This window comes from Gallinula chloropus (assembly GCF_964237585.1).
Source record: "Gallinula chloropus genome assembly, chromosome: 15".
NCBI lineage: Eukaryota > Metazoa > Chordata > Aves > Gruiformes > Rallidae > Gallinula > Gallinula chloropus.
This window is the reverse complement of record NC_140100.1, coordinates 6,645,206-6,668,475: the sequence shown is the minus strand read 5'-3', so window position 1 is coordinate 6,668,475 and position 23,270 is coordinate 6,645,206. Positions and strand designations below refer to the sequence as shown.

Genomic DNA, 23,270 nt, shown 5'->3' with positions numbered 1-23,270 from the left:
CCCATTGTAAGGTCTTAAGGCCTGAGAGAAATAAGATCTCTTTCATCAGGTGAATGTAGGATTTTCTTATGTACAGGATGTGTTCTAGTCCTTTGTTAAGCCTGACTTTTAAAATTCCTCTCTAGTTATGTCTTGGCAGCTGCCTCTTACTGCTTGCTTAGCACCTTGAGTTTTGTCCAATTAAGGGTGATGACTGGGAATGGTAATATCCAGGTTCCTTAGCATCTCATTGAAAAAGGGCCGTAAGGACCTTTGCTGTCCCATGCAGGTACTTACAGTGGATTTGGAAATGAAGGGCACTGATGGGACTTAGACTTTCACAAAGCAAAGTAGGAACGTTTCTACAGCAGGTTGTCACATCTATTCACTGCATCACCTGGCTTGCACTTGAATTGCAGGAGCCTTATTGGAACAGTGAAAAACTGATATGCTTGCCTTTATGCAAGGTTTTTATTTAGCATCTTAATATCCCAAGAAATTAAATTTATCAGATAGGTGGAGTTGCTGCTGCCATGTGGTAACGTTTGTGTAATGTAGAATCAGGCAGATTTTTATTAACATTTTTATGTTAAGATACTCTAAGCTCACCAAAATATCTCTCATCACACTGGAAAATATTGAGCTTTTTTGTAAGTGATAATGAACTTTCGAGTTGACAAAACAGAGCCTGAGTCTCATGACTCTTGTATGTATAAAGTTAACTTCAACTGCATAGCTAAGGCTTTTTGTAAACCACTGTGCTGTAATTGGTGACTACCTTCCTTCCCCTATTTTTTTTCCTTCATCCTCTTGATATTCTGCAGCCTCCTTCCCATCACTTGGTAGAAGTTGCTGGGCATTGAGGGCCTTTTGTTCTGCTTGCTTTGTTTATTTATCCTAGGGCTCCTTTTTGATGCACTTAGCAGTGAACACACCATTAATGTTCTGTCATTCCTTGCTTTGCAAATCAGTCTGGAGGTCAGAGGATGTGCTGTCTCCTGAGTCCCCTTTGGCTGCCTCTCCAATTGATGCAGCGTCCAAAAACTGCATGTGTTTTGTTTTCCAAGCAGTCTTGTGTGCCAAAGCCAGTGTGTAAGCACATTCTCTGTCTGGAACCAGAAATTGTAGACATTTTTTACTTAAGGTTGCTACTTAAATTGTCTTTTTTTCACCACTCTTATTAATGGGGGGGGGGGGGGTGAGTGCTTCTATCAGTACTGGAATACAAAATTGGGAGCCAGAAATTTGTACATTCTGACACCAGTTCTGATGGGAATGTGTTTGGTTGTCTGGGGTAAGCGGTTTCTTTGCTGCTTTTCTTACAAGTGAGGTGTCAGTACACTCAAAATTTGGATTGTAATCTAGTTTCCTGACAGACTGGCTGTTCTTACTGTGCAAGCAGGGCTAAAGAGAGCATTCACTCTAAATTGAAGGCATGGCACACAGATGTTGTCCCTTGCAAGAAGTTCTGATTGTGGGTGGCCAGAGGAGGACTTCTCAAAGAGGTGGTGGGCTGTAATTTTCAGGAGATTGATCCTCCCCTTCTGGAGATGAATACTTAGCTGGCAATGCCATGTTTCTTCCAATCCCCTGTGAAGAAAGTTCTCTCATGAAAAGGGGGTTATTACCAGTTTGGTAAACTTGCACAAAGCTGGGGCTGTGGGTGGAGCAGGAGGGAGAAGGCTAGCAAACCTTACAAAACAGACTTGGAAACAACACTTGACTGTGTGCCAGCTGTTACATTTAACTGTGGTGGTTTGTTTTCTTGTGCTCTGGAGTAGCAAACACTTGTGGAACTTAATCATGTTAATTGTCTTTCTCTCTCTTGTCCTGCTTCCCAGCTCTCACAAATCCATTGCAGCTTCTTGCAGCCCAGGCCAGCTCATCCACTCCTGTTGTAGTCAGCCGAGTATGTGAGACAGGGACAGAAGAGACAGCAACAGCCTCTGCCAGCGAACCTGAGGTCAAAAGACCCCGGATAGAAGAGTCCAGTGGAGCAGTCCCAGCCCAAGCTGGAGTCATCACGTCTACAGTGCCACAAGGACAAGCAACCAGTGAATGAAGAACCGGTGGGAGGAGCTGGAGTGATGTGGGGTGGGCATGGGATGGCAGAAGCCCTAAAGCAGCTTTCAGAGAAAACAAACCACAACTGTAACAGCTCAAAACATAGAGGATTAAGAGCTCTTTTTAAAGTCGTGTTTTTAAATGGGAGGTCAACAGCTGTTAGAATCAAAAGGTGCCAAAAAAGAATGGAAACCCCTCCCAAGAACCCATATCTGGAACTCTGTTCTGTCTTTACCTATGGGATATTTTTCCTTTTTAAAAAAAAAAGATTCAAAAAAAATACAGACAACTGATTGTATGACTGCTGGAATATTTTTAACTGTCTTTTCCCCTTTTGGCTCCAAGGGGATGGGATTTGCAGTTCAGCATCTAAAGGAATGTAACACAGATACAGTCTGCTCCCTGGAAAGAAAACTCCTCATTTTCTATGCCTTAATACTGTGCTTCTTGGAGCTTTGAACCATAGGACCATTTTAAAAGGGCCACCTAAGGCAATCAAATGCTGAAAGATGGGTGCAGTATCTCACAACAACAGCATTAAAGAAATATGGTACCAATCTTAAAGAAAAAGGCAAATGATTTTGTTTTTAAAACAGGAAAAAAAAATCAGAATACAAACAAATGTTTATTTATGTTGGGATTCAGGAGGAAGAGTTACAGGGCTCTACCACCTGGATTTCCAGATGCAATTTCTCTCCATTCCCTCTGAGGGAGAATAAGATGACAGAGGAACTGTATTAACTTGGTTCCTGTAAAGATATTAAAAACAAAGGGTTTGTACCTTCAATGATTTCTTACAATTATTCATCACTTGTTCTGGATAACAGCCAAAGTATCTTGATGACTGAGGATTGCATGGGTGGGAAGGGTGTCTCCAAAAGGTTCTGTGTGCATTTGATTGATCATAACCTGTGCTGAAACATCAGGTTTTGTTCAAAATAGCACTGTAGCTGAAGACATTGCCCCTGTCTCAAACCGAGAAGATACTGGCTGGTCTTCTGTACTAAAGCAGCCTGCCTTCACCTCCTGTTGGTAGTGTGGTCCTAAGCTAGATGGATGATGGTCTGGAGGCCAGGGCTGGGTAGGAGTCAGTGACCCTCTGCTGTGCTGTGTTATTCTGAGGGGGGGAGTTGTAGAGCTGGGGTGAGAGGCAACAAGTTCATAAAGTGTTTAATGTAACTTTGTAAGGATATAGAGAATGCAAAAGAAGCCTTGTAATTTCCATGTGGCAAAAGCCACTGAAGGTCTTCAGCAGGTTGTTTTCAAAAGGGATTTGGAAGTTTCCTTACACTGCCTAGCTCCCTCTCCCATCTCTCCTCACTTCAGGACCATTTGGGTGGGCCAGGAGGAGGAGACTTTTATTCAAACTGTATTCCAGGCTTTCTGGGTGCTACAAGTACATCATACTTTAGTAAAGTAAGTACTTTAAGTACATTTTAGCAGATTTGAGTCACTTCAGCCCTGTGGAGCATTGGAGGTGTGAAACACCTTGTGACTGGCAAAGAAATCAGCCCCTGTATAGCCTTCAGCTTCCTGTTTGAGATCATCTTGGCTAACATGTCTTCTGGCAGCACAGCAGAGATCTTCCTAAATTGTGTTAAGGCTTTGGTAATGGCAAAAGAGACTCGAGAGGGATGGAATATGTCCCCCATTGTCAGGTTGCCACCTTGTACAGTCTGACAATGCTGTTCTAGAGTCAGCCCACTGCAAAAACACGTTGCAATAAGATTTCCCTGATGTGCAGTAAATGATGATGCCAGTGTGTCAGTGGGGATTAGGGGGTAAGGCACAGCCATTCAGTGTCTGCTGGAATTTGGGGAGGGGAGGACATCCACAAGGTAACAGCTGGCATCACTTGTTTTCTTTCTGTTTCTGAACCCTATTCACTAGCCAAGTCCCACCACTGGAATACAACCCAGCCAGAGTTTATTCTCAAGCCAATTGTTCTGTGAGGAAATAGTTCTGAAAGGAGGAAAGAATTTCCTGGTCTTGTGATTTGCAGTTGTATTCTGCAGTTAGAAGCACACAGAGTGTTCAGGACAGTTCATTTACCTGCAGCTAGGCTTTATAATTTAGGTGTGTACCTTTTAGTAACAAGTTATTAGGTTGGCTTTTAGGACTTTTGAAATCGTTTTGTGAAGGAGGATTGTTACAGACCACAAAGCAATTGAAGCAGGCCAGCCTCCAGCTGCCACTTCCCTGCTAAGAAGACTAGCTATGGCTTAGCAGAAAATGAGGATTAGCTCTGTTTTCTGTAGCCTTTCACAGCCAGAACTCAATAACATGGAGAGGGAGAGTTTACCTGTGATTAATCCTCACTGGTGAGGTTTAGATGCAGGCACACCCCTGAAACGGCCCTGAGGCTGAAGCAGAGGAGTCTTTGGGTTTCCAGCATATTGGGTGAGTTGGGGCAAGATGAGCCATGGACAGGATGCTTTTCAGGATGTGAAACCGCCAGAGTTGTGAGGATTTTACTTTACTGCTGCTTTTGTTTTGGAAAGTCTAAATAATTAGACCCTAAACTTCTGTAAACTAGTCCAGCACCATAGAAATACTGAATGGCAGTGTCTTCATACACCAGCTGCTGCTTTATGGATACCTCTTCAGAGTCCATCCTCAAGTTATGTGCATAAATGTGCCTCCTTAGTAGCATTTAGAACACAGTAACACTTTCTCACTCTTCCTTTTGTGGCTCACAATGCCTCCTGGTTAAAATGTGAGTTGAAGATAAGCCAATATCTTTGATCTGCTCACTCATTCTGCTTGAGGTGTCTAGAACTTGTCTGTTTCTCCTATCAGGAGATCTTTGCTTGATCAGTCTTGTATCCCCCTGCTGCTGTAGGAAGCAGCCATGTAGCTTATGTCATTGCCTGATACTAGGCAAAATGACAGTTATTACTAAATCCTTATGAGAGCTGTAGAAATATAGGCTCATCTGGAACACGTGAGATGGGGACACCTTATTTCAGGCCCCCAGATGAATTCTTTCAATAAGCTTCTCAGTCTGGAAGACATCGTGACACTCTAAGTATCAGTCCTGGTTCCCCAGGCTTTCAGCTTTGAGCACAGGAGAAGAATGAAAATGTGATGGTAGTAATGAGGCTTCAACTTCAAACTTAAAGGTTATATGGATTCTCTGAAATTGGTTGTCTAAATAGTTTTTCTTGTCTGGAGTTGCATCTTGTGACCCTAATTACATTAGCTGAGGGAGGTTTGAGGGGGAGAGGAGTAGGAGGTTTCACTGCATCTTCTGCTGTCTAATGAAGGTCAAGGCATGCTGAATATTTAACCTGCTATAAGTTAGACCTGGGAGAGCTTTAAAATTAAGTGTGAATTCTTCTTTCATCCTTCGATATTGATGACTTTTGTATCACAGGCAATGACAAAGGCTAATTTTACTCTCATTGCAGTCAGTTTATAGCAACTTCTGTTGCCTCAGTTTGCAAAAACCGAATGCAGTACTTGGTTTTATTCCACTGGAATTCCTTAGTTGGTGTTTTGTCCTGACCCTGGCTCTTGGGATGCAGAATGATCTTTGGTGAGAGCAATTTAATCTGTGTTGGTGATAACACAACACTGTGCTGAGCACAGAATTGAAGTTTTATGATAAGCTCATCTATTCTTTTCACCTCCTTTTCCTTCCCATACTCCTCCCTTCCCCATACCACTAACACCCAGCCCTGTAGCATAACCAGCCATGGGAGCAGCACCTTGCATTCAGGCCTGCCCAAGGGCTCAAGGATGAAAGCACCAGTGGGATGCATGGAGCTCCAGAGCAGGGTGAGAAAGGTCAATTTGGTCACCTCATGTTTTAATCTTCATGCTGTGTTGTAGCCATGTTACTGCTGGGCAAGGCCTTGCTTGGGAGTGTGTTCAGAGACATTAAAGCTCTGTAAGAGGAAGGAAATAGGGAAATAATAGCTGAAGCCTTTATAGTGCTTCTGCAACCTGTGTCATGGTCTGGCTTCAGATTTGGGGGAGAGAAAACTTGCATGTTTTAGACATGTCGTGTGTGCTGGCTTACAACTGTCATTCAGAGTTCACTGCCACATTTTCCCCCTTCTTTGGTAGGGAAATACCAGCAGCAACAATAAAACCTGAAGCGTAGAAGGTTAGGGACATCTACCTAAGCAAGTGAGTGTGTCTGACCTGAGCTTTCATAGGGTGCTGTGGAACACTTTTCACTGACTTCTGGGGAAGTTAAACTGATGCTAGAGCTCATGATGTGTTAAACTGATGCTGTGTTAGCAAGGGGGCTTCCCAGTGAGATATTTGGTATCACTGTCTGCTAGCCTGTAAAGGAATTGCAAAATGTAGGGTGAAAGGAGAAACACATCCTTGTTGTACCTAGATTTGAGGATCTTGGGTGACAAGGATATAATCTAGCAATAGTTCTGTACCTTTCCACAGAGAATCTAAAGCTGTTTCTTCAAGCATCTAAGGATTAAATTCCAGTTGGTTGGTTGGTCCATCTTTGAGCCTTAAACTGCAACTTACAAATTATAGTTTATCACTGTGATAAACACAGTTCACATGAAACTGCAGTATCAGGGAAGATCAGATCTGTTTGCTGTCTCTCCCATTGGCCAGTTGTAGCTGTATAGAAACGTAGAGTAACTTGGGTTGGAAGAAACCATTGGAGAGACCAGCTATAACCTCCTTCTGAGAGCAAGTCCAGCTAGACCACAGGGCTGTGGCCTCATCCAGCTGAGGTTTGAATGTCTCCAGAGATAGAGGTTCCCCTGTGACCACCCTAAGGTAGGAACTTTCTCAGCTATCTATGAAGTCTTTCTCATGCAGCTGCATGTGTTCCTTGCCTCTTGTTCTATCACATCACACCTCTGAGAAGAGCCTACCTTTGCCTTCTCTGCATCTTCCAAATAGATAGTTGAAGACACCAGTAAGATTTCCCCATTTTCTTCCTTTTCTTAAGACTGAACTAACCTGGTTGCCTTGGTCTTTTCTTGTAAGTCAGGGCATCAGGTGGAATTGCTGCTGGTCTGTCTTGTGCTGGGGAGCCTAAAATTGAACACAGAGTGATCCAGAAAAATTCTGGGTGGCTGGCTGTGCTTCTGCAAGTACAGCCCAGTACCTGCTTGGTCTCTTTCACTGTAGGTCACACTGCTGGCTCACCTGCTGCTGCTCTGGGTATAGTCTAAGTGAACTAAAACTATCTGGATTGCATTCACACATGTGCAGCAGTTCTGTCCCCTTCTTCCCAGGAAGAGTGCCAGGCTGGGTCTTGCAGTTTTTCAAACAGGCAGTGCTGAAGGATCCCAGTTATCGATAAAAACATCCATGCTTTACCTTTTCAAATGGTAGCTTCAATCCAACATGGAATTTACCCTGAATTTCTACCTTGATGCAAAAATCTTTCAGGTTTTTTATAGTCCTGCTGCTAATGAGTTGGACTTGGGCATTAGGAATGAACCTCCAAAGCCCCACAGTTTTGCCCTTGCTGTGCACTGAGATGTTTGCAAATGCCATCCTGCAGCGATCAGTCTTCCCTTGCCAGCTGCTTTCTTGGGCAGCCCCTGTTTCTCCTCCCTGTCACAGGTTGGGGTTTTCTTTCCCCTCAATTTGTAGCTGCTTCTGTCAACTCCAGAGTCCCTTAATCCAACTCCTAATTTAATGCCATTGCTTGAAGGTCTCATCTGGGTGGGATGAGATTAGGTTGCAGTTATACAACAGAATGTTCAGTCATGTAACTTCTGGGTGGAAAAATAATGCAAAAGCTGCTACTACTATAGCATACACTGGTGTTGTAAAATGTAGTTGCAACAGAGCCAGCTGTGCTGCAGGAAACAGTTACACTACAGGGTCTTCTGGATGCCCAGCCGATGGGAGCGGGACCTGATGGACACGTAGCTGTGACTCCGTGCTGTGGTGCCTCTCTCCACAGCTGCCTAGAGGCTATTTGTGATGAGGTAGAACAGCATCTCCCTCTCTGCCAGGTGGGCTGTGGATATATGCATGTATGGTGATCAGTGGGAAGTACTTAGCTGCAAGGGTGGGCTTTGTTAGGCTGGGCTTTGTTAGGCTGCCTTTGGTGGGGCAGCAACACAGCAGTGAGCGTTTCGCTCTGGCCTGATACTTCATTTTCTTGGAGCACTATATTTAGAGTCCAAATTTTTAATCAACTTTTAACCTTTCTATTTATATGTTTAGGAAACCTTTTTTTGGATAATTTTTCAATTTACCAACACTGAATTATAACCCTTCAGAATGTATGGCTGGTCCTCTCCTTATGTGTCACTTTACGTTTTGGAGCCTGAGGGTAGTTAGGCCAAGTCTACCCCTTTGCTCTCAAGGTAGAAGAAACCATTGGCAATTCATGGGTGGCAGCTAAGGAAGAAGCCCTTTAAATATTTTTTTTCAGAGAATATTAAATTAGATCTGTGTAAACATAAATTTTATATTTATTATTAAAGTGTGTGTGAGTGTGTGTGTGTAAATATAGATATATAAATGGTCCATGACTATTTCTCTTAAATGGTACTTTACACAGACTTTTATACAGTATGTTGGTAAATTCCCACACCAGGCACTGATTCTAAAAGAATGATGTACCTGTATTTGTAATGAATGTGGGCAGCTGGTAGAAGCAGTTTTACTTCAAAGATTGCTTTCATTCCTCTTGCAGAGCAGAAGAGACAACTTGGTACTTGCATCTTCTTTGTGTAGGAGCCCTGCTTCTGGCTTTGTCATGCTTCCAGCAACCCCAGTCTGTGCTGCTTTTCAAGCAAGAGAATCCCCCAAATAGCACTAATGAAAGCTGGAATCTTTTCTCACTTCTAATTATCTCTAGATGAGGTATCAGGGAGTTCTTTACAGATTCTGCTCTGTAAGTATTGGGACCTTATTTCTAACAGAGGAAATTAATGGAGGGTCCATGAGGATGCTGTAAGGTTGAAGGGTTCCTCCCTGGCTGTCAGGTGGCTAAGCTAACACTGGGGCACTAGAAAATAGTTTATTTTCCTCTGTGGTAAGACTATTCTCCTTTTAAAATGCTTCTGGCTCTTCAAGAGGCATGTGGTGTGTATATCCCTTTAAAAACAAACGGTAAGAATTCTTCTGGAGCCCTATTCACAGGGAGTAAATTGTACTTGGCCAGCTGGATTTTGGTTGTAGTTTAACTCCACAAGGGTCACTGAATTCACAGAAGCATGTGGTTTGATCCACCTGGGCCTTTTAAGAATTATTTTTAAAAGCAGGTGCTGCTTGGCTTCCTAATCCAAAGAGCTCTTCTAGAAGTAGAAATGAGTTTCTCAGGCCCTGAGTGAATGCTTTACCACGGTTTCTGGTTACTGTCCAGTGTTGGGGGAGGATAGAAATGGTGGTAAGAAGAGTAACCAGATTGGGAGCAGTGAAAGGAAACAGCTTTCCTCCTCAGCAGAAAACAGCCCTTGTGAAAACCAGACTTTCCCTAGTATTTGGTTACTGCTTTGTGTCTGCCACCGAGTTAAGTAATGTGCCCAGTAACCCAGACCCAGGTACCTCTGCCATGATCCAGACCTTCCAGTCCTGCTTTTGTCCCACCTCAGTTTCACTTCAAGGAGTCCAAAACAGAGCCTTGCTTAAAGCTGAGGGCAGTGTTGAGGAGAAATGTCTGTTTGCTGAGGAAAGATAATATTTTAATGGAGCAGGAAAAGTGAGCTTCCCTTCTGTTTCACTGCCTTGCTGCTAAGTCTGGTGCAGAACATCCTAATGTTCTGCTGGTTCATATGCCATTCTTTGGGGATGGACAGGCTGCTGAGTAGGCAAGTTGGCTCTATAGCAAACAAATTGCTGTAAACCTAAACTCACTTCATCTTTTCTTCTCAAAAGGGGGATTGGAGCGGAGGGAGGGACCCAGAGTACGGTTGTTGGTGAGATCTTTTTGTCTTAATGGGAAAGAAAATTGTATTTTAAAGAAATATCCTTTAAATATACTCATAGGGAAAACAGAATGGTTTTGAAATAGAAAAATCTTATGGGACAAGATACTGTCTTGGGTTCTGAACATGTTTGTACTGTGGTGAGACTGGCCTTCTCCAGCCTGCCTGCCTGCCAACCTCTGCATAGCCAAAAAAAGCATGTAGGATTCTGTAGCTATCCAAAGGACTGTTATCCACAGGACTGTTACAAGCTGTTTAGGGATAAATCAAAAGCTGTGTGTGAGCAATGGATGGTAAAGCTGATCCACTCAGATCCAACTCTGAGGGTTGGGGTTTAAAAAAAAAATAGTAATTTGGAAAATCTAAATCTCCCCCCGTTCTGCATGTGTGCATTCCCACTGAGTCCAGAGAGGAAGGCTGCAGTGAGGTGAGGACCTGAAATACCTCAGTGGCAGACGTGTTTTGCTACAGACAGCTGGGGGAGCTTTACCCTTTTCACCTAGATTTGGCACTTAATTTAAGGATGGGGATGGGTGGGGGAACTAAAGCCATGCTTGCATTTCAGTTCCTGGTGTTGCCTGTACAAGACTCCTCCAGCCAGATGTTTTTGGTTTGGTTTTTTTACAGCTGATATCAAACCTATTTTTTTTGTGACTTGTTTTCATTATCAGTGCTTTTCAAAAAGCAGATGTGTATCCCAAGGGGGGGAAGCTCCATCTGGGGCAGTGGATGTGAAGTTTCATCTTTATCTGGCCATGTTGCAGCGCTGCTCCTCTGAGATGCTTAACTGCACAGGCAGGCTGTGGCTCCCACGAGGGGTGGGAGAGTGTCCTGGTCCTGCTGAGGAGGATGCTGCTCACCTGAGGAGATGGCACAGACAAGCATCTGAGGAGCACGACCTGCATTTCCACATCAAATGGGATACAGTGGGTTTGTTTTTTTTTAATATGGAGCCATACTTTTTTTAAGCAATTTGAGATCTGAATGTGATTTCTAATGTATCGAGAACGTTAATATTTTAAAGCTATAACAAAGTTTAAAATTTCTACTTTTTTTTTCCATTTATTTTAACTGTTCTGTTACCTTAATTTGATGTATGTGGTTGGGGAATGTTGCTTCTCCTCTTAGCATTTGTTTCTATAACCAGAAATAAAATTATATATGAAACAGAAAACGCCCTGAAATTGTTTGCTGTTTTTGGGTGAGACCTGATGTTTCCAGTGTAGTGTTGTAGAGCAGGCTGTGTTGTAGAGCCTGCCCCTTCTCACAGTGAGCTCCTAGTATGTGAGGGGGACACTGTTTTATAATTTCTTCCTTTTATCTTCCTTAAAGGCTGTAGGTAGGAAGTGTCTGGACACCTTGCACTGCTTCAGAGATCACAGATACACTGCTTTTGATCCCTTGGCAGCTATTTGGGAAATTCTTAACTTGCACCAGAGCAAACTTAAGTATGTGTTGTGTGGTTGAGATCCATAATGCTTCCCCCGAGGTCCATAAACTGTCCTTCCAGCTCCAGCTTTCATTTTGTCATGAAGTGAACCACTTGTTTTGAAAGGCAAACTGTTCCTGTGTATTTCCCTGCAATTTATAATTGTTTCATTCAGGCGTGTGAGGTCAGAAAATAGTTCTTTATCCACCTGCCTCATAGTTTGGATTTTCCTTCCTTGTCCAACTAACAGAGCTTCAATTTAACTTCAGGGCTGGTTTCGACTCAGAGTTATTCTGAGCTCCAGTAGGAGTATCTTTAAGACCCAGGTTGACAGAAGTACTTCTATTTGACCACTGCTAAAACCCCAATTTTGCACAGTCTAGTGAAGATGCTCAGCCAGAGCCATTTTGGGAGGGAATCTTTTAGACGTGTCACTTCTCTGACATGTTTTCTGCTGCAGCCCGAGGAGGTGCTGTGGGGAGGAAAAGGCTGAACGTTCACGCTTGCCCTCTGCGTGTCACCTGCTTGCACCCTCTCTGTCAGAGGCTGGGTGATGGACACTGCTGGCTAATTACCAAGGCACGCTGTTAATGAACTCCAGTGCCAGGGGGGCAGAGGGCCAAGCTCCTGCTTCTCCTCCTCCCCGCAGGGTGATGTGCAGCACTGCACTAGGATTGGGGCTTATGAGCAGTCAGGAGGAGAGATGTGTCTAATGGGGGAATATTAATGCCTTTTCATCCTTCTGGAAGCTCTGAAGGCCAAGAGCTGAGCTCCTGCTTTTAATATCTCTCAACCTTTCTGGAAAGCATGGGCTTTGAACAGGTCCAAGGACAGGCTCGTGGCATCCTCTGCTGTCGCCTTCTGCCCTGTCCCGGCAGCGCTGGCTCCTGAGCCCCGGGAGCTGCTCCCCTTCGTGCCCAGGCCTCTGTTCTCGCAGCCAGGGCAGGATCCCGAGGTGCAGAACGATAGCACGACCGTCTCGAAACAACGAGCGGGCACCTACGAGAGAAGGTTTGGCCGTTTCCCCTCCTCTCCACGGCCGGGAGCCGGCCCAGCTTATCCCATCGGCGCTTCCCCGGCAAGCGGAACCTTCGTGCGGCAGCCGCGTTCCCCGGGCTCCGCTCCAGCCGGACCGCCCGCAGCAGCGGGGCCGCTCTGGCAACGGACCGGGGCGGGGAGAGCGGGGAAGCATCCGGCATGTTTACGGCGGCGGCCGAGAATTTCCTTAAGCAGGCGAGGTACCGGGCGGGGGGCCGGGGCACCGGGGGGGCGGCCGGGCTGCTCTGCTGCGGCCCTGGCCCGGCGCGGCTGGAGCAGGGCGTGGGAGTTGGGGGGCCCGGAGGGGGACGGTGGGTCCATCCCTTCGGCCCCGGGGAACCCGCCGAGGGTCCCGACGCCCGCTGCCCCTTCCCCAGGGAGATCCAGGAGGAGGAGCTGCAGAGATTCAGCGCCCGCCTGGCCGCGCTGCTGCAGGGCCCGGAGCTGGGCCCCGAGCCCGTGGACTGTCTCCAGAGGCTGCACCTCGCCGTGGCCGCCTCCAAGTACCCCCGCAAGTGAGTGGCTGGTGTCGCAGGGGTCCGCGAGTAGCAAGGCCCCACGGGGGGGTGTGGGGGGTTAGGACTTTGGAAAAGACACCCCGTTTTGTAAGCACTGAGCTCGGTATAAAGCCTTCCTTCTGCCCTCCTTTCTCTGTGTTGCTAAGCAGAAGGCATCTGCCATTCTCCTGCCTTCCTCCTGCCTGCCTTCCTCCTGCCTTCCTCCTGCCTTCCTCCTGCCTGCCTTCCTCCTGCCTTCCTCCTGCCTTCCTCCTGCCTTCCTCCTGCCTTCCTCCTGCCTTCCTCCTGCCTTCCTCCTGCCTTCCTCCTGCCTTCCTCCTGCCTTCCTCCTGCCTTCCTTCCCCTGCATTGCTAAGCAGAAGGTGCCTGCCTCCTCCTGCAGTGGGAGCCACAAGTGTCTGTGCTATTGAGCACTCAGGTGGTGCTAAGGAGTCCAACTCGCAAGTGAAGGTGGTAGATTGGTATTAGTCAGGATCACTGTCGAGTCAGATCATCCCAAGACTAAGAACATGCAGGAAATAAACTTTCTGAGTCTCTCTGTGCTTGGGGGTGACGCTGTGCTGTGGCTCTTGCAGGCTAGATGGTGAGTTCCTGGAGCTGTTGCAGAAGGTGCTGTGTTCACCTGGTTGCACTGAGCAGATTCAGTTGCTCTGCGCTGCCATCCTGAGAGAGACATCGCCCTGCAATGATCTGATCCTCTCCTGTGATGGGATTCAAGATACAAAGCTCTTGAGCCTGGTGTCTTCCATCCTTCTGGTTCAGGTAAGTGACCCATCAAGTCAGAAGTCTTCCCTTGCTGTGTGGATTTGCTTTCTGACTGTTCCCTGTTTGCTGGAACCGAGGTGAATAAAAATCAATTCCAGGTATCTAGAATCATAAAATCACTTAGTAGATTGGAAGAGACCTTTAAGATCATCGAGTCCAATCACAGCCAAACCCTGCCTGGTCCACCTCTAGACCATGTACTCAAGCACAACATCTACAGACCTTTTAAATCCCTCCAGAGATAGTGACTCCACCATCTCCCTGGACAGCCTGTTCCAATGCTTGACAATCCTTCCAGTAAAGAAATTCCTCCTGATCTCTAACCTAAATCTCCCCAGGGGCAATTTAAAACCATTTCCTCTCCTCCTGTCACTTGTCACCTGAGACAAGAGACAAACCCCCACCACTCTACACCTTTCTTGCAGGTAGTTGTAGAGAGCAATAAGGTCTCCCCTCAGCCTCCTTTTCTTAAGGCTAAAAAGCCCCAGTTCCCTTAGCTGCTCCTCACTGGACTGGTGCTCCAGACCCTTCACCAGCTTCATCACCCTTCTCTGTCTAGGAAAAAGCAGAAGTGTTTCCATGTTTATTCAAGGAACCTAATTATTCTGCTTTGCATAGGAAAAACAAACCCCACAATTTTTTCTGTGTTTACTATTTGACAACAAAGAAAAGACTGTTTAAAATGGATGTATAGAGAGTGAGGATGACATTGATGAGGAAGGAAAGCCTGTCAGAAGTTTGAGTCTGCCTGTCACCTTTAACAGAGCTGCCTTGGGCAAAAGGGTTTGGCAGTGTCTTAGAGCCACAGCTGTAACAGCATCCAGAAGAGGAATCTGTTTTGTTTTCAGCACTGTGAGGATATGGACTGGCCAGGGAGTCCTAGAATGAGTTACAACAGTCTGTTTTCTGTTTGTAAATTTCCAATTCAGCAATAGAGCAAGCAGGCTGACCTCCCAGGAGCAGTTAGCACTAGCAGGCTGCTCTGGAATTGATGGATCCTAGTGTTCAGTTTGAAGACATCGACTGCAGTTGTTAATTTCCACCACTTCAGGTGATGGTTGTCCACGAACCTTGTTGCTCCATGGAAGTACTCCTCCCCTCCTGGGATTGGTTAGTTCACACTGCAGAAGATCTCTCTAGGTTGGGGTACAGTAGCCTGTGCTGTGAGTTGGGTTTGTGTTTGGCAATGATGCCTGGTGGAAGGGTTTGCACGGTACTGGTCTCTAGCATTAGTAGGAGGTTATCTGCCTGGCTTTGCCTCTGCTTTATCTTTAAGGGAAACAAGAAGGCTGGAGTGTCTGCTGTGGGGCAGCACATTGTGAAAGTCCTGGAAAGAAGGCTGCCTGAGGGTCAGAGTGCTCGGTACCTTCTGCCTGTCCTGTCCAATGTCATCAGTCTTGCACCAGAATCTCTAACTGAAGGTAAATGTATAGGCAGGCCTGAGCTTACTATCTGCCTGTGGTCTGCTCAGTGATCAGAAAGCACTCTGAAGGCTTTGGCTAGTTGTAGGACTTGGAAACTGCTGTTAAAAGTGATGTATTGACATAAGGAAAGTGAACTTACTGGGTGAGATCTCTTTCATCACTCAGAAATGGAACGGGTCTTCAGCTGCTTTGGGGGCCAGAGTCTCTGTCCTGCCTGGGTTTGTACTGCAGTAACACATACCCTAACTCAGGGCTGATCTGGTACCAGAAGGTCTCCTTGGTTCAAGCACTCGCTCCTGACTTTTTGTCTGAGGAAATGGGCAAAACAATGATGAGACTGACCCAGTGGCCAGGAGTGAGACAAGGGCACAGTGCTCTGAAACAAGTGTGACAGAATCTTGGAGGCTGGAGAAGAAAACAAGTCCAACCATCAACCCAACATCGCCACATCTACTAAACCATGTCCCAGCCTTTGACTCTGAAGTAGTACAGGGAGGTCAGGGCATCCACCCTGAGGTACCCATTTCTTTGCTGACAGTGGTCTAGGCTGGAGAAAAAGCATAGCAACTGGGGGGTTGCAGAGGCTGCTTCTCTGCCTGGTCTAGCAATGACCCTGTGACTTTCCTTCTACAGAGCAGACCAATGCTGTTAGTAAAAAGATAGCTGACTGGCTGAGGTATGCAAGCACTCAGCAAGGGATCGCTCAACCTTCTGGAGGCTTCTTCTCCAATCCCAGGACCAGGCAGGTGAGTGCTGAGGTGCTGTGTTCATCTCATGGTGGCATTTCCTAGACAGGCACCTGCTCTTTTGGGTTCCCACTTTTTGTGGGGTAAGCAGTCAAGACACACGGGAAATCAAAGTAGGGGGATTTGTAGCTCCCAGACTTAGGAGTTCTGCTCTAGAGACAGAACTTTGATCCTTGATGTAGTTTTGAGGGGACAGTCTTCTGATGACCTCAGAGTCAAAGCCAATTTCAGATGAGGCTTGTGTGAGAGGGAAGGGAAAGTTTGGGGTGTTTCAGCTGGGGAAGAGAATTCAACACAGTTGGATTTTCTGTCTGGATAACGGTGTCCCTGCAGGCTCCGTAATACCCAAAAATGAGGGCTACCTGTCTCCTTGGGCTCAGTGGAGTTTGCCTTGCTTTGTCAGCCTCTTCCTGGGGGTCTGACCCACTGCATCTTCTCTCACAGCCTGGTCCTGTCATGGAGGTGGATGGTGCTGTTGCCACAGACTTCTTCACAGTGCTCTCCGTGGGTCGGTACTACACACAGGACCAGTGGCTCAACGTACAAGCCTTCTCCATGCTGCGACACTGGCTGCTGTGCTACGGGGACAAGGAGCTGAAGACCCCTAAATCAGGTACAGACTGAAGGGCTGCAGGCCAGCAAGGGTTGTATGTCCCAGAGGGGTGTGTGCTCCGAGACAATTAGGGGGCTGCACCAACAAGTGGCAGGAATATGGGTGAAAGTTCAGAGCTCGTGGACTAGGAGCAGGGAAACTTTGGGAGGAAATATCACAAAACCTCTTGACTGATCCTCACTGACCTTTCCCTAAGGAACTGTTTGCCAATGGGTCCCTTGGTTTTAGGAAAACCCCATGGCCTGGGTGGTGGGAGGCAGCGTGTCCTTTGTGTTCTTGTAACCCTCCCTTCTTCCCCAGCCTCCTTTTCTTTGCAGTGCACCTGGGGACAGAGTGTGTGTGACAAGAGCTGACACCTGGTACCCTTTATTCTGCAGATGAAAAACTGGGAATGGACAGGTCTGTCATGTCTGTGGTCTCAGCGACATCCACACCGAGTCGCCTGCTTCCCCCGAAGGACCGGCTGCGGGAGAAAGCCTTTGAGTACTGCCAGCGGCTTATTGAGCAGAGCAACCGGCGTGAGTCCTGCCATGAACCCTCCTTGGGCTTCTCTTGGTGGTGGTCTTGAAAATGTTTCTGGTTCGCTGCCTCTTTGGGCTGGGATCTCGCTCCCTGGAGTCTGCAGGGATTGTTTGCAAGTCAGTGATTAGCCCTGAGCTGGGATTTGGAGGCAACGGCCAGATTCTACCTCTTACTTTGGGCTGAATGGGGTGGGCTGTGGAACTTGGTTCTGGTTAGCCTGGGATCAGGATCAGTATGTGTTCCCAGCTATCCCTGGGAATCTGCATGAGTGCTCAAACCAACAATCTAATGTTCCTGCTTGGACTCAGAGTTTAACTTGGACTCCTTTTCCTGGCAGGACCCCTGAAGAAAGATGATGGAGACCTGCAGAAAGCTGTAGGTACACAGCGGTGGGGCTGAAGCTCTGGGAGTTGTGGCTTCCTCCCCTCTGATCTGACCCTCTGCTCTCCTGCAGTGTCTCATTGAGGCAGTGACAATCATGGACATCATCTGCAAACAGGACTCCTCCTATGTGTACCGCACGGCCTCCCTCCTGAAAATCCTGCATGGCCAAATCTGTGGGGATGCCACTTATGCCAGGGCACTACTGCCCATCGCCCAGTTCTTCCTGAACCACAGTAAGCCATCAGTTCTCAGCCCCTCCTGCACAAGCCAGCCTTGATACCCTGAGCACAGCCTTCTGTCTCGGCAGTTTGTGGACTGCCAGAGCTGGTACTTCAGCTGGCCGTGCCCTGGGATGGATGGTCTGGCTCCAGGAGACCCAGGAGCTGGGGTGTCCTGTGCTCTTTAGAAAAAAAATAACCCAGATTTATATTAGCCCCTGGAGCCCTTGTTGGGAGGGCTGCTGGAGGGACTGTGCTCCATAACACCCTGTGTCCTTCCTCCCATGGAAAACAGCATCTGTGGACTCCGATGCAATCTACAGACACCTACTCACTGACATCCCAGCCCAGCTCTTCCACAGCCCATCGCTGGCCTTCGAATTTGTCCAGTTCTGCAAAGAGAACAGCCAGGTTTTCACCGTGACCTCCAGCACATTCCAACAGAGCTTTCCCAACCTCTTCAAGGTACAGCTGCTGAGCAGCACACAAGGGCCTGCTGCACCTTCCTTTCTGTGTCCCAGCACTTTGCACCCCGTGTGTGCCTCCATGGCAGTGCTAGGGAGAGCACAGGCAGGGAGGTTTGCCGTTTGAAGAGGGAAGAGGGTGCTGCCAGCAGCACAGGGTCTGTGTTAGTACTGCTGCTGGTGGGGTGGGAAGTGTGGTGATCACCGGCCGCAGGGTTTTGTCTCTGGAGAACCTTAATGCAGCTTGCCAGCCACTGCCCAAGATGCCTGTGTTGAGCTTCCAGCAGTCTTGGGGGTTTTGAGCAAACAAACCCTCAGACTTCTCTGGTTTTGCATTTCAGAAGTGACTTTCCCTTCCCTGTCCTTTTAGGCCACAGTGTGAGAGTCCTCTGGGTGTGAGGTGGAGTAGCAGGCATAGTGCAGCTGTTTGTGCTTGTTCCTTGCAGTTCCTGGCCTGGAACAGCCCACCCCTCATCTCCGAGTTTGTGGACCTTCTCCCATTCCTGCTGGATGCTGGCACAGCTGTTGAGATCTTCCATTTGCTGCTTGACCTGCCCTGTTTGACAGCAGCTCTGGACATCCAGCTGAGGTAACACTACCTTTCCTTCCTCTCACTTGCTAGTCAGGGTCTTGACATGGACTGTAGTCTAGCAGACACTTTTCTGAGCCTTAGCTGCATCCTGACTGCTGCTGTTGGAGAATGAGAGGCATCTGCTACAGTCAAGGTAACACAGAACTGCACAGATGTCATCCCAGTTTTCCTGCAGATGTGCTGTGCATGGGAAGAGAATCACAGAATCACAGAATCACAGAATCTTAGGGGTTGGAAGGGACCTCAAGAGATCATCGGGTCCAACCCCCCTGCCAAAGCAGGCTCCCTATCTCATATTACACAGATAGGCATCCAGACGAGACTTGAATATCTCCAGAAAAGGAGACTCAACCACCTCCCTGGGCAGCCTATTCCACTGCTCCGTCACCCTCACTGTGAAAAAGTTCTTCCGCGTGTTGGTGCGGAACTTCCTATGCTCCAGCTTACAGCCATTGCCCCTAGTCCTGTCCCCACAGACCACTGAAAAGGGGCTGGCCAAATCCCCCTGCGTCCCAAGTCTAAGATATTTATAAACACTAATTAGGTCTCCCCTAAGCCTTCTTTTCTCCAGGCTGAACAGACCCAGCTTACTCAGCCTTTCCTCATATGGGAGATGTTCCAGGCCCCTAATCATCTTCGTGGCCCTTCTCTGGACTCTCTCCAGGAGATCCCTGTCTTTTTTATACCATGGAGCCCAGAACTGGACACAGTACTCCAGGTGGGGCCTGACCAACGCAGAGTAGAGGGGGAGGATCACTTCCTTTGACCTGCTGGACATACTCTTCCTGATGCATCCCAGGATCCCATTGGCTCTCTTTGCCACCAGTGCGCACTGCTGGCTCATAGCCAACCTGTCATCAACCAGGACCCCCAGGTCCTTCTCCACAGAGCTCCTTTCCAGCAGGTCATCCCCCAGCCTGTACTGATACAGTCGGTTGTTCCTCCCCAGGTGCAAGACTTTACACTTGCTCTTGTTGAACCTCATCTGGTTGACTGGCAATTACACTTCACTGCTGGACTGTCTTTGGGGCTGCTGTCATATTCCTCTCTTCATATCCAGCTTTAAACAGTTGCCGCACGCTGGAGCATCTGCCATGAGCCACCACCTCAACACAGAGGTGTGGGCTACCTGGTCTTACCTCCCTGCTCTTACCCCTCTCACTGGCTTTGTTCTCCTGGGTCTCCAGGAAGATGGGATAAGACTGGAACTGGCTCTCACTGCTGCAGTTCTGCTCTTCCTTGCCTTCCCTGACGTTAGCCCCTCTTTCTGGAGTGCTTGGAAGAGGGACCCATCCCAGAGACAGTGGGCTTTGATGACTGAGGGATACAGAACACTCTTTCCCCCTTTCCTAGGAGTGATACAGAAGCAATTCTGGAACAGTTGCCTCAGCCAGGGTGGGGGAAATCTACGGTCATAATTTTTTGTCATCCTGGTTTCCAAAGGGCCTAGGTTACACCAACTCCCTGTTCCAGTGGAAAGGGAGTTACTCCATTGTTTGGTATTCCAGCTATGCCCTGGTTCTCACAATGCAGCACGCTCTGTGTGTGCCTCCTGCTAGGTCAGCTGCTCTTCCTTCCTTCGAGAGGGCTGTCAGCGACCCGGCTGTGAAGCCAGCCACCCCTCTGGAAGCCTTTCGCCATCCCCTCTACAAGAGCATGTTCCAGTATCTTCTCCGCACCAAGTCCACTCCTGAGGATGCCCCAGAGAGGTAGGAAGCTGCTGTAGGAGCCTGCTGCAGGGGTTTGGTACAGCCATCCAGCTCTGGGAGGCAGCACTGGGATTGCTGGGAAAGAGGGTCTCAGCTGGATTTGGTTTTCCCAGTGTTTGTTTTCCCAAGTGCTGCTTAGAGGCCTTGCCAGGGCACAGGGAAGGGCAGCCAGGAGATGAGCTGGGAGCAAGCCTTCAGCAGTAACTCTTCTGTTGCCCACAGGCTGGTTCCTCTTCGACAGCTGCTGGGCTCCCTGGCCAGCAGCCCAAGGGTCGTGCAATGTGCAGAGACTGTCCCTGTCTTACTGGAGCTCTTCTTCAGGGTGGTGGCAGAGGTAGGACCTTCTGGGGGAGCTTGGCTCCCAGTTGTGTCACAAGGATCTCATGTCATGTGAAGTGTGCTTAGAGGAGCAAACTTGTAAAGGCACCGCAGCTTCAACTGAGGGGTGTGTGGGGGAGTGGGGGGTGGTCTGATACTGGCAGGAGCCAGCACTGAGCTGGCTGCTTCACCTGGAGAAGCAGAAGAGCTCTGTGGTGCAGCGTCAGGCTTCACACTGTGCTCTGGGCCAGCTGTAAGGGAGATGGGTGAGAGCAGAATGCGTGCCAGAAACCTGCTCTGGGCACTGCTCCCCTCCTGCTAGACCAGGCGGTTTCTGGGCCAACCACCATGCCTGGCTGGTTAGTTTGGGGTTTGGCTGCTGGAAGTCAGCTGATGCTGCTGAACGCTAAAGTTGTCTCAGTTTGCAGATGGACCACTGATAAACCAGCTGGTGGTGCTGCTGCTGCGCAGGAGCGACGAGCTCATAGAGATCCCGGCGTTTAGAGAGGATGTGTACAGGTGAGATGGGACAGGAGGCCCAGCCCAGCTCCCAGCCCTTCTGCTGGCCACAGCCTGGCATCCAGGGCAGCCCAGGAGCCCTTTTGTTTGTTGCCCAGTCCCTGCTGCAGCGCATCTTTGGAGGCTGTGGAATGGGAGCTGCACCTCCAGTGCTGCTGGAGGCACCCTGAGTGCACAGGCAGTGTTCCAGTTTGGGTGGGTGCTGCCAGCACCTCCTCAGTTTGGTGATGGCCACCTTGCTGGTGGTCTGAGCTCTGCCCACCTTTCTCCAGGGTGCTGAGCTCACAGCTGGTGATGCTCTGCAAACTGCACCCTGCGCTCGTCGTGGAACTGTCCACGGAGATTCTGGAGTTCACAGGAACAGTCAGCAACATCCAGAACAAGGAGACCATCTTCTCCCACCTGGTGAGCAGTGCCTGCCTGCACAAGTTGCTCCAACTGCAGTGCAGTCTGTTGGTCACCTTCCCTTTCCTCCTCTCCTCTGTCCTACCATTAGCTATTCCCTAAATATTCCATTCCCTTTCCTTTTCCTTGCCCTGAGCCCATCACCCTTTGTTTCAGGTCTGGGCCGTTGGAGAGTACATGTCAGTGTCCTATGACAAGCGCTGCACTGTGGAGCAGATCAGCCGGTTCTTTGAGACTCTAGAAGCCATGCTGTTTGAAATCACCCAGCTCCGGCCGCTGGCCAGCACCCCCAGCTACGCACCCCGCGCCATCAGTGTCCTTATGGCCACCTTGACCAAGTTTGCAGCTCGCAGCCAGGACTTGATCCCCAGGTGAGGAGGGATGATGGCACGGGCTGAGATGTGTGGGTCTCGTGGGTCCAAACACAGCTGTTTGCTAGAGTTAATGGAACCTGGAACTGAAATGGGACAGAGGAAACAAGCTGTGGAGGAGCATGGTTGGGGGAAGTGAGATTAGTCTGCTGACTGAGGCTCTGTGCATCAGAAGGGAGTGGGTGGTGTCTGGTGTTACCCCGCAGCAGGAGCTTTTGCAGTACACAGGCTTAAGCAGCGACCTCGCTGGGTGCAAAAGTCCTGCCACCTGATGTCCATATCCTCTCCTGCAGAGTGTCCATGTTCCTTTCCAAGATGAGGACGTTTGTGCAGAGCCCTGCTGTCACCTCTGTTTACTGTGAGGAGGACCTTGAGCAGATCCTGATCCGGGCAACCGAGCTCATGAACCTACTGAAAATGCCAAGCGTGGCTCAGTTTGTGTTCACGCCGCCCGTAGACGTGGCCAGAACCCGCTTTCAGAGAGAGGTGCAGGACTCCCTCCCTTTTGCCCTGAGGATTGTCACCCATCTCCTGGAGCCGGCTCCCAGCTTCGTGCTGGGGTGAGGGCATGAGGTTTTGGAGAGGCTTTAGCCTCTATTTTAACTCCTTGGACACTGCTGAGGTCCTGCTCTGAACTGGAAATGAGGAACGAACGGTTGCAAATGAAACAGAAAATGGGAATTGGTAGAGCTGAGGCAGCTCTTCTGCTCTGAGTGCATTTATGGTTCTGTCCCCTCAGCCTGCCTCACCTCTGGCCAGGCTGGATTGGAAACCCCAGTGGGTTTATGGGAACGTGGCAGGAGGGTGTGAGCACCCATTGACACCCTGCCAGCAGCCCATGTCCCTTGGGAGCTGCTCTTCCCTCCCCTCTCCTGGCTTGTTTCTCCCCCACTGTTGCCCCTGCTACCCCTGGGCTGTACACACGCTGCTGTACTGCCCCTGCCCGCCGCAGACAGCCCACAAGGGCCTGTGTGAGGGGCAGAGAGCAGGAGGGGCTCGATGAAGTCTGCCCCGAGCCCTCGGTGCTCCTCTGCTTTGCCATCAGAGTGAGCACATGGAAAACCAAGAGACAGCTGCCAGGCAGGAGCTGAGAGAGATTTATTGATCCCGTTCCTTGTTGACACCGAAAGCGTTTGAGGACGAACGTCAGCCCTTGTCAGGCAGGCGCCATGCTGCGTGTGGTGTCTGCGCCAGGCACTCGCATGCTCTGGAGCTGTACAGCATGTAAATACATCCCACTGCTCTTCCCAGGAGAAGCAAGCCCTCATGCATGCTAGCCAATACCCAGCTCTGTTACAGCCTGTTTCAGTACCTG

At 48.8% G+C, this 23,270-nt stretch overlaps 2 protein-coding genes across 2 annotated transcripts in view; both read left to right on the top strand.

The window, feature by feature from the left end:
• FOXK1 (forkhead box K1) overlaps window positions 1-2,830 on the top strand; it is a gene marked incomplete at its 5' end in the record, with an annotated part of 47,842 nt that extends 45,012 nt beyond the window's left edge. Inside the window, one exon of the mRNA XM_084270851.1 lies at window positions 1,821-2,830. Coding sequence (XP_084126977.1) covers window positions 1,821-2,041 — 221 coding nt within the window. The 3' untranslated portion in view covers window positions 2,042-2,830. The remainder of the gene's footprint in view (window positions 1-1,820) is intronic.
• A 9,716-nt stretch (window positions 2,831-12,546) lies between these two features.
• AP5Z1 (adaptor related protein complex 5 subunit zeta 1) lies at window positions 12,547-22,597 on the top strand (the record flags this gene model as incomplete). Its single annotated transcript, XM_084271157.1, has 17 exons — window positions 12,547-12,587; window positions 12,765-12,902; window positions 13,457-13,667; window positions 14,947-15,091; window positions 15,728-15,840; window positions 16,285-16,453; window positions 16,831-16,971; window positions 17,313-17,350; window positions 17,430-17,592; window positions 17,873-18,042; window positions 18,488-18,630; window positions 20,193-20,342; window positions 20,565-20,676; window positions 21,082-21,179; window positions 21,452-21,584; window positions 21,741-21,955; window positions 22,249-22,597. The coding sequence occupies 17 exons, from the start codon at window positions 12,547-12,549 to the stop codon at window positions 22,517-22,519; spliced, it is 2,451 nt and encodes an 816-aa protein (XP_084127283.1). The 3' UTR covers window positions 22,520-22,597.
• Between the last annotated feature and the right edge of the window lie 673 nt (window positions 22,598-23,270).